The sequence below is a fragment of the Sinocyclocheilus grahami genome, unplaced genomic scaffold (genome assembly GCF_001515645.1).
Source record: "Sinocyclocheilus grahami isolate Dianchi unplaced genomic scaffold, SAMN03320097.WGS_v1.1 scaffold542.1, whole genome shotgun sequence".
Classification (NCBI taxonomy): domain Eukaryota; kingdom Metazoa; phylum Chordata; class Actinopteri; order Cypriniformes; family Cyprinidae; genus Sinocyclocheilus; species Sinocyclocheilus grahami.
Genome location: NW_015505721.1, coordinates 272,496 through 283,845, shown reverse-complemented (window position 1 = coordinate 283,845; position 11,350 = coordinate 272,496). Strand labels below are relative to the sequence as shown.

At 36.3% G+C, this 11,350-nt stretch overlaps 1 protein-coding gene across 1 annotated transcript in view; it reads left to right on the top strand.

Annotated features, from left to right (window-relative positions):
* LOC107555645 (growth arrest-specific protein 7-like) overlaps window positions 1–9,154 on the top strand; it is a 26,858-nt gene extending 17,704 nt beyond the window's left edge. The window contains exons 7-9 of the mRNA XM_016238509.1: window positions 5,204–5,287; window positions 6,189–6,287; window positions 8,496–9,154. Of these exons, the coding sequence (XP_016093995.1) occupies window positions 5,204–5,287; window positions 6,189–6,287; window positions 8,496–8,609 (297 nt within the window). The 3' untranslated portion in view covers window positions 8,610–9,154. The remainder of the gene's footprint in view (window positions 1–5,203; window positions 5,288–6,188; window positions 6,288–8,495) is intronic.
* The last annotated feature ends 2,196 nt before the right edge of the window (window positions 9,155–11,350 follow it).

Sequence of the window (11,350 nt, the reverse complement as noted above, 5' to 3'; positions counted from 1 at the left end):
TACAATTCACATTCCAGGGCCTAAATATCAGTTATTGGGGTCGCTTCAACCTGCTGACATAAAAAACAACCGGCGGCAATCGCGGATTTGGCAACACTGGTCCGCAAACTACGTTTCATATAACTCCTCCCCTAACTTCCCGCTGCCCTGTATCTTGGTCTCTCATTGGCTGTAGGTCATCGCCGATGTGTTTTTCAGTCAGAACTAATTTCACGCTGCATGATTGTGAATCGCCGACAGCTCCAGATATTTAGCATGCCAAATATTTCATGGGCGTCTGCGACGCATCGTCGATTCCCTCAGATCGCGTCTTTGATAATTCACACTGCGTGATTGTCACTTGCGTGAACGAGCACCGATTTGCCTCAGATTTCGGGCATTTGTCGGCGATTTCGCAAAACCTGTCGGCGAGTGAAAAATCGGGCTAAAATCGTGCAGTGTGAACTCGGCATAAGTGTACGGAAAGAAAGCACGCTTTCATGACTGTTTCTCAACGCACTTTTAAAAAGTGCACTTTGTAATAATGTCAAATTAAAAGTTTTACAAAATTTTTTTGGCGGGGTTCTCCTCATACAATTCACATTCCAGGGCCTAAATATCAGTTATTGGGGTCGCTTCAACCTGCTGACATAAAAAACAACCGGCGATGTCAAATTAAAAGTTTTGCTTATTTTTAATAAGAGTTTTGCTAATGTTTAATAATTGTTATCATGCTTTAAAGAATTACACTTATTTTGATGCATTGACTAAAGCACATGTAAAGTACTTGGTTATAAATGTGACTGTATTGAGTTATGTGATATTACATTTAAAGTTAATACACTGCTCAAAAAAATTTAAGAAATACTTTGAAAACACATCAGATCTCAATGGGGAAAAATATCATGCTGGATATCTATACTGATATGGACTGGGTAATATGTTAGGAATGAAAGAACGCCACATCGTTTGATGGAAATGAAAATGATCAACCTACAGAGGGCTGAATTCAAAGACACCCCGAAAATCAAAGTGAAAAAATTATCCAGCAGGCTAGTCCATTTTGCTTAAATTTCATTGCAGCAGCTCAAAATGGTGCTCAGTTGGTATGGCCCCCATATGGTGCTTGTATGCATGCCTGGCAACGTTGGGGCATGCTCCTAATGAGACGACAGATGGTGTCCTGGGGTATTTCCTCCCAGATCTGGACCAGGGCATCACTGAGCTCCTGGACAGTCTGAGGTGCAACCTGGTGGCGTCGGATGGACCGAAACATAATGTCCCAGAGGAGTTCTATTGGATTTAGGTCAGGCGAGCGTGGGGGCCATTCAATGGTTTCAATTCCTTCATCCTCCAGGAACTGCCTGCATACTCTCGCAACATGAAGCCAGGCATTGTCGTGCACCAGGAGGAACCCTTACTTCAGTCAAGACTAATTAATTGAAATATTAATATCAATATAAAAGTTATTATTATGTTTACTTCATAAAAAGCAGTAAAACAAAATCACAGCAACAAGACAGGTGAGCCACAACCTGAAGGTTTGGCATTTTTACAATTATACTAAAAGGGCTTTTACTTGCTAAAAAAATGACGGAAAGCATGAAAATTGTGTACAACAGATTTTTCTGCAAAGTTTTGATCATGTTGACAAAGAGAGGCCTTAGAAATTTGATTATCAAATATGACAAAAAAGGCTGTACAGGGTTAAGAAGTTCATTAAAAAGCTCCGTCTATCAGAATCCTCAAGTCACAGCCAGTTTGCCAGCTGTCATAACACTGTAACAGACTGCACTGGCAGACAAACTCCTGGCTGCTCCACTGCTCAACAGGATTGACTTCCTCAATAGTCTCTTGTTTTAAAAACTTCCAGTCCTTCTCTTCCACTCAGGATGGATTGCAAATGAAACAAACCCTCCGTAATCTGGCGTCAGTCCTTTTTGTGTTGAGTAAGGAGCTTTCTTTTTAGGTGAAATCTTGTGCGGGGCGCCATTGTTGTAGCGTGCGGAGACTGTGGAGATGAGACTGTGTTTCTGAGCGAGGGGGGAGAGGCATGACAAACAGGATGGGAGAAAACAGTGGAGGGGATGGAAGAGGACTTTGGCTCAATCCCAGGAGTCTGTGTTTAAGAGGAGCCAGGCCGTATTGGTTCCAGACGGAGTTGGGAAAGGCATGGAGTAATGGTCTATTTTTGCAGTGGGAAAATGGGCCTCATGGGAGCTGACGATCAGCATGCCAAGCCTCTTATTGCTCCGGACGCCTACTATCAATGCCAGATTTGTCCTGAGCTGGACACTCACACATCCCTAATGCAGGAAGACCTGGCAACCCTGAGGTTCACACGGTGCGACGCGACACGGGGGAGAATTCACTCCACCTTCAACCTGTTGGCCTGAGTGACTGGTGCATTATTGAGGACCCTAATGGTGTCTTATTCAGTGCTTATAGACTGACTCCATCAGCACAGAGGACCAAATGACCATGACAGACTCACGCACAGCCACAACACTGAGTGCTTCAGACTATAACAGCACTGTGAGAGAAGTTCCTGCTTCACTATTCAACTTCCCAAACCACAAAATTAATGTGATATGCATAACAATGCATTCACTTCAAAGTAACAGAAAGTGCCTTGATAATAACATGTCTTGTAGTGTATTTAAAGAGGTTAGTACATGGTATTTTCATTGTTGTAGAGTTTGGGGTTACACTTTATTTTAAGGGGTTTTTGTTACAGTGTAATTATACATTTAATTACTGAGTAATATTAATGAACAACATGTACTTACTATATGGTTAGGGTTAGGATTAGGGTTTGGCTTACAGCTACTTGCATGTAATTATGGATAATTTATTGTTTTTATAATAGTAAGTACATGTAACTTGTGTAACAAGGACAATTTCAAATAAAGTGTTACCGAGTGTGGGTTAGGTATTCCAAGTATTAAGTACCTTGGAATACCATGTAAATACCATGGTACTGTATATGGCAGGGATTCCCAACCTTTTTTTTAAAATAACTGAACCCCTTTGATGTCAAATACGTACATGAAGTCCTGTTGAGAATTATACTTCAATAATTTAACAATACATTTGCATGTTCATGGATCTTTAAAGCCGGTTAGTGGTCACATGACATGCTGGTAAACATGTTATCTCTGGCAGACAATAAAATATGCGACAGATCTTTTACATGAGGGGTTTTCAAATCTGCAAGTGAGAAATATTATTGATTGATTGATTGATTGATTGCACTTTGAGTTTTTAGGTATGTCAGAGTTTAGTTAACCCCCAAGAGAGTAAGAAATAAAACCAAATCACTGAACAGTAAAGAAAGAAAAAAAAGTTCACATTAACTAACAAATTATTTATATTTATATGCAATTCCCCACTGCGTTGTCACGCTTATCTTGCTTTCTGAGGGTTGTAAAATATAGACAAATAAATAGCAGGTAACAAAAATGTCAACTAACAAAAAAATGTATGTTTCCCAGAATATTTTAATAATTTGTTTTGGGTCCAGTGCAGTTAAAATATACAATCAGGGCAGTAATTTTATTTCTCACTATTAACTAGTTGCTTATTATCATGAACATTACTAGCATATTGGTTGATTATTAGTACTTATAAAGCACATGTTAATGTCTTATTCTGCATTACCATATTTTAGATCCCTTAACCTGACCCCATAAACTAAACAACTACCTTACTAATAATAAGCAGCAAATTAGTTTAGTTTATCGAAGCAAACGTCGTAATTAGTAATTAGTTAATAATGAAAAGTGGTCTCATTTATAGTGTCTCACACTGTATGAATGGGGCTTTATACATGAAAATGTGTAATTGCCTTTAGATTTTAGGAAGGGTGTCTCTTGCAAGGGGATATTTATTTAGGGGTCTGCAAAACCTCGCTTTAGACTTACACTAAACCTGCTAAAGACTAGAATATTATAGAGACTTTTTTTTCAACCAGCAAGCAACATCCTATTAACCACCCAGAAACATTAGCAATGCATAGCAATGCAAAGCAACACGCTGGCAGCCAGCCACAACACTCTAGCACACATTTTAAAAAGGCAATGTAAAAACCTAGTTTATATTATTGAACTCATTTGTTATTGATTATAATCACCCGTTACAGTAAGCCGTGTGATAATCGTGCTGTAAGATATCAGTGTCAAATGGTGTTTTAGATTCAGTCAGCTTTGATTTTCTTTGTTTGCAGAGATCTTTTCCAGTGCTTGACTGCAGGAGATTGTTTTTAATTGTGCTGCTGCCAAGAGCTTTACAGTTTTTTCCTCTGCAGCTGAGCTCAGTAGAAAAAACCCTGTATGATGTTATCTGTGTCTCTCTCTTTCTCAGACTCCCACGCACTGAACAAGTCGCAGTTCCCACTATAAATCAGCAGCTAAACATTAAGCATGGCTCAAATGCCGTTTTCCTTTAATAATCATGACTGCTCAAATCACTAATGCAAATGGTTTAAAGCCTGGATCTCATTTACGTATAGATGGAGCGATCTGTTTCTTTTTTCTTCCAAGATGTCGATATTTTTTCTCTCACACGTCTGCATCCTTTTGCCTCAGTTTACATTGAATTTGGCATGTAATTGTAAAGCCCAGTAGTGCAGTTTGGGAACTGCTTTTCCTGGTAAACAGCTTGAGTTTAAATGATACCTGTGATTATTGTGTTATAGAAGGGAATACAAATAGTAAAATATTTGTTAAGACGGACCCCTGCTGGTAAAGTCAAGCACTGATTAAATAAGAAAATATGAAATAAAATCGGTTTACCAATATCCAAATATCTTTAAAACAAGGTTTTAAGACAAACTTGATTTAGGAAATGTGTTTTAAAAAATCTTTCTTTTTAATAAAAACCATATTGAATGATCATCTGATCGCATGAAGTATGCAGTGTACACTTTGGAAAGAATTGCTCAAATGAATTTAATTTAACGACATGAATTCTTGTGGATTTGAAAGATTTTCCATACATAGTTTCTGATATATTTTCAATATGTTTATTTTGAAATGCTCAAGACTTCAAGTTTAAGATGAAATCAAATGCTTTAGAAATCTAGGTTTATATTGTCTTGTTCCATTGGCAGATTTTTCCCCCCCACTTGGTTTAAGCATTAACCACACTACATTTTCTTTTTCTATTTAATATTTTTTTTGTAACTGCGTGTATGATTGTTATGACGTCTCTATGTTTTATGTGACTAGGTGATGATCTGATGCGCTGTGTGGACCTTTACAATCAGGCTCAGTCAAAGTGGTTTGAGGAGATGGTCACCACAAGCCTGGTAATTATTTATATTATTTTATTACTAATTATTTTCTAGTCTCTCTAGTTTCCTTGTGCATAATGACACTTCATGCATATTCATAATGCAGTGATATATGAATTCTCTTAAATGAGGCTCATTTATCATTTCGATAAATATTTTATCCATAACAGCCCTTTTATTATTATTTTTATTATTTACCTTTTAATCATGATAAAACTGTAATGCACAAATTTGAGTTGCTTTTAGCTTTTACAAAGTGGCAGCAACGGCAATATGGGGAAAACACACTAATGTTACAAGTACTACTGTATAATAGCAGTAAATAAAGCTAATTCCAAGTTCTGTATTTTTCCTCCTTATAGAATTGACATTTTTTAATAAAGAGTTGTAAGCATGAACTAAGCAAACCAGGTCTAAGATGATTCATCACATATTTTGATTTAAATTCAGGGAAAAAAAATGCTTTGAGTAGGCAATGAACTACAAATCCCATAATGCACTGCAAATGTTATAATATACTGATCGTTATAAAACTATTGGCTGACAGTCGTTTATTATAAGTATAAAACCATATATATTAAGGTTTTTGATTTACAGAAATGATGTACAGGTTTCTGCTAACATCCTCTTTTCTGATTGGTGGAGCTTGGTGGAGGATTGTGGGTAGTGCAGTTCTTTACAGGGAATTTAGAAACACAATGCAGTATTCTGAAAATGAAATTTGTGACTTCTGTATCATATATCATTGCTTAATCTCTGTGCTCATGATAGGTCTGTCTTGAAAGGTTTATACTGTATTATGAAGAATGAATTTCACCATGAAGAAAATGACTGTTATTTTTGTCCGAGCCATCAGCTAATAGTAATATGCAGGCTGACCTTAGGTGTGTGATTTGTCTGTGTCTGTGCTCTGAAGGAGTTGGAGAGGTTGGAGGTGGAGCGGGTAGAGACAATACAGCAGCTTCTGCGTCAGTACACCACACTGCGGCATGAGACAGACATGTTCAATCAAAGTGTGAGTAACAGCAGTGTGCTCTTCTGGGAAACGCACCCGACCGAACACAGTTTCATAACCCAACTTTTCTTCATATTCAGACATTATCAGCTATCTATACTGCTTTAGAATTTCATTAAAGCGGTTTTCAAATGATCTTTTATACGATCTAAGAATCTCATTGCATGAGCTTTATCATGTGCTCTGTTCTCAGTGCAAATAAATGCTGCACAAGCTTTTCTCAGAAATAATTTAAGTTTTCTGAGACATTTGTGCTCAGTGACTGAAACAGCTGGTGTTTCGGGGATTTTAATGCATGTATGAAATCAGTTCTCCTGAGGTTCACACAGGTGTCCTAGCAGAGGAAACGCAGGTGTAGAGAATCACTTTAACATTTGACATCCAGAAAATGTCCAGATGCTTCTCCACCTTAGGCTGTATCCACATCAATCCATCCACATAAATTAGTTTCCAGCCACACTGAAGACGTTCTTCTAAATAGATACATTTGACAAGGCTGTTTTCGCATTGTGAGGTGGACTGTGATATGGAGGTAATTGAAAACACTCATGCATGTTTGGTCATATGACACATATTGTTCCCACATTTGCTGAAAATTAACTATTTTTGGGTGAAAAAAAAAGTATTTTTCTTTATACTATTGCTTAATAATTCATGTTACTTGCCATAATTACTTGGTATTTACTGTAAATGTGATTTTTTTCTCTCTGTGCAATAGGTTTGATATTTTGTTATATTAAGCAAAGACATTCATGAGCTTATAAGGGTCTGAATACTTTTTATGATTAAGAGATACAAAGTAAAAAAAAATCTAATAAATGAAAAAAGTAAGTGGAAACAGTTAATATACAAGCTAACTCAGCAAGTAACTCTTGTAAATTCAAATGCCTCCATTTCTCTGTATTTGTGCTTGTCAAGATAATCTTCAGATAATGTTTCGGTTACATAATTATTTGCTGAATCAGAAGGTAAAAGACACATTAGAAATCTGCACAGCTCGTGTTTCAGGGCAAACAGAGTGTAAACACCTGCTCCAGAGCCCTCGGGGTGTGCTAGTGAAAGCTGCTGTCTTCACAGGAGACTAGCTGCCAGCGCTCGCAACTTCACAGAGTAACACTCACCAGAAGTCTGAGTGTACCTCAAACAGGATCTCAGCCTTAATGGACATGTTTCCTGTGACACTTAATGAAGCGGCCAAAATACTGTGGCTTTATATATGTCATGTGTCATGTGTCATGTGTATAAATGTGTCATGACGCGTCTCAACCAATGAGAGCATTTGGGGTGGGCCTAAGACTGCAGCAGCGCTCACATGAATGCTCCCGAAAAATTATTCATAATTATTCTAATTTTATTATAATATTTGCCAATTTTCCATGTGCCCATTCATTACATTCACACTTTAATAGGTTATATAAAATAAAAAATAAATGTTTAATTAATATATATAATTATGTAGCCATTTATATATATATATATATATATATATATATATATATATATATATAAATGGCAACAAAACATTTTTTCATTTCAATCCCAAAACATTCTGATTGTAACAGGTTTTGTACAAAACATGTTTTGAAAGAAAAGTGTCAAATGTTAATTCTTAACTGTTATGTTAACTGTGTTTGACTAATTATCATATGACAACATACAGTACACTACAGTACAAATCAAATGTCTGGGGTGGCTTGTTATTTGTTTTTTTTTTGTTTTTTTGAAGGAAGTGTCTTATGCTCACCTCGGCTGCATTTGTTTGATCAAAAATACTGTAAAAACTGTAATATTGTGAAATATTATTACAATTGCAAACATCTGTTGTCTATTTAAATATAATTTAAAATGTAATTTATTCCTGTGATGCAAAGCTGAATTTTCAGCATCATTACTCCAGTCTTCAGTGTCACATGATCCTTCAGAAATTATTCTAATATGCTGACTTGCTGCTCAAGAAACATTTCTTATTTTTATCAATGCTGAAAACAGTTTGAACAGAAAATTCAAATGAACAGCATTCATTTTAAATAGAAATCTTTTGTATATTATAAATGTTAGTGTCACGTTTGATCGATTTTTTTTTTGCATCCTTGCTGAATAAAAGTCTACATTTCTTCCCCCAAAACGTTTAAAGGGTATAGTGTACATTTTACTAGTGTTTGTGGTAGGAAAAATCTTAGACCTTTTCTGATTTGTCTCGTTTCTTAGACGATGGAGCCGGTGGACCAGCTCCTGCAGAGTGTGGATCCTGCCAAAGACAGAGAGCTCTGGGTAAAGGAACACAAGACGGGGGATCTGAGACCTGTGGACATGGACATCTAGACAAAACACACACACACACACACACACACACACACACGCATCATACTATATGAATCTACCTGCATGCCTGTCTACCTGAGTACTTCAACCTCTCAGCCAAAGCCATACAGGTATCACCCCTTGAAGCACTGCTTGTTTTGTGGATTTCCACTGAAAATATTAGATAATTACAAATTCAAAGCTTTATAGAAGATTTTTCTTAATGTGGAAGGAGTGGAGGGAAAGGAAAGCAGACGCATTATGATACTGAGTAGCCATCCATATAATCCTGCATGTCCTTTTAATAAGATGCTACTTAAGACTTTCCGGTATGTCTATTATACATTAACATGATTCAAGTAGTCGAGGCACCATTGATATAGATCTGAACAAACACTGTACAGTAAAACACCTCTTTGTTTATTTGCCGCAGTGGATGCCTGTTAAACAAGTTTCATCCAATCAATTTTTTTATCTTTTTGGTGTTGAAATAGTGTACGCACATTGAACTACACTCTAAAAAAATGCTGGGTTAAATACAACCCAGGGCTGGGTAAAATTGGGACAAACCCAGCAATTGGGCTGTTTTGACCCAGCGGTTGGGATAAATGTTTAACCCAACTTTCTTGGTAGTAACCCAACCGCTGGGTCAAAACAACCCAATTGCTGAGTTCTTCCTTAAGTATTGAAGCAACTTGTTTGCACATGAGCAAAGGTGTTTTGAGTGTACACAGCTAGTTTGCAGATATTTACAGTTGCCTGGACTAAAGTGTGAGTCAGACGTGTAAACGGGATGCCACATAGGTGTTCAAAAAACCTCAAAAATGATTAATCCTTAACAGAAAAGACCAGCATCAAGAGGGGGGGGGGATAGGCTAAAGCATATAATTGTTTAATATTGTTAAATCTGTATTGTATTCATAACATTTTTTTTTGCAACAAGGAAGTTTTTAATGCTATTTTCACAAACGCCACATAAACTGCTGGCGAATCAACAGCCTTCCTTATGAGAGAGGGATCAGGTTGCTTTGGTTAAGTATGGAATTGATATATTTTCATATTTGTGCAGATTTATTTTACAGAAAAGCATGTTTTGTCTAAATGTAGGAGTAGTTGTGTATGGTTAATGGATGTGTAAGTTGAGTGGTGCTGGTTAGTCCATTGATTGTGTTCATGGAAGACGTGTCAACTGGCCAGGACTCGATAGCAAAGTCATATAATTTTTCCCAGTTGAAGCCAAGAAATCCCCTTATGCAGCCAGATTTACTCTGTTGGCGTCTAAATTTCTTCTGTAGGTTGCTCTAAAGCAGTTTATAGACTGTTTATATGTTTCTGAATGGTGAAATTATATGGTTCGGCTGTAGAATCCGGATGTCAATCAAAGGTGGATCAGATGTAAAATCTAATGATTTGTGTTATAATGTACACCTTTTAGTGCCTAAAGGTTAATTGCCTTGGAATGTTCACAATCTGTTGTGTTAAGTGTTTGTACATAATTGTAAATATGTGCGTGGTGTTTTTTTTGTCCGTATTTGTTGTCAGGCTCATCCTACATCATGCTCATCTCTCTGTAGTCTTCGTCGTACTATGTTTTAAAAGATACGTAAACATTTGACTGATGGATGCTGAATGCACATTGTCGTAGGCAGCTAATTATCACACTGTTTGAACCGCACAGCTGCAATACTGGAAGATAGATGAAATCTTGCCATTTTCAAACTTTATACAGTGATATTGAGAAATTTGATATATTTATATAGCACAGGAAGTCAAAGCACACTTTGGGAAAGGAAAATATCTGTGCTTTCATTCAAATTCCTACCAGATTTGTATTTATTTTTTACTATCAGTCAGTATGGGAAGAAAAACATTAGTGGTTAGAGTTAGAAAAATATATTGCCCAATAAAAACAAGCATGGAATTAGTGTAAAAAATTAACTAAACTCAAGCACACCAGAAATACAGTACATGATTTGGATCACAAGTGTTCAGCTGAAAACATTGTCAAATGTACATTAGCATGTCCGATAATGTGAAAGTAAATCTAAAATTTATAAGGAAAAATGCTGTACCATGAAAGGTAATGCATTCAGGTTATTATTTACTTTATTATTTGGAAGTTACTAACAATCGCTCTCTTTTCACCTAACATGGGGTATGACTGGTTTACATTTGCTGTTTAGCATGTAACAAGTTTTACTGTACTGCATTGCCCAAGCTATTCTAGAACTACATGTTGCAGAAATTGTATTGAAACTTGATGTCAATGTTGTGCATTATGTGTATTCTGAAGAACCGTTCCGTTGAATGTCTGTGTTCCAAACTAGATCTTTTATATATATATATATATCTAAAGCATTTCATCGTTCAGTGGGTATATTGCTAAATCTGTACTGTATTTGAAATTTTTTTTTTTGTTTGTTTTTTTGCTTATCTGCCACATGCTTCAGTTCCGTTTTATTTAATTTAATTTTATATATTTTATTTTATGCCGCTGTCTTTGCTTGATGGGCCTTCAGTTCAGTATTTTTGATTTTATTTTATTTTTTATTTCTGAGAAAAAAATTTAATCAAAACAAAAGCATGCACTTCCCTGGAAAAGCTCTTAAACAGGGTGCTCGACCAAACAAAAATGATCTATGTGATACTATCTTTGTGATAGTCTTAAATTATTGTATTTTTGGAGCACAGGTGTGCCAACTTTTTTCTATTTTCAAGGTTATTTTATTTCTAAGCCAATCACTTGTGTCCCCCAAAAATTG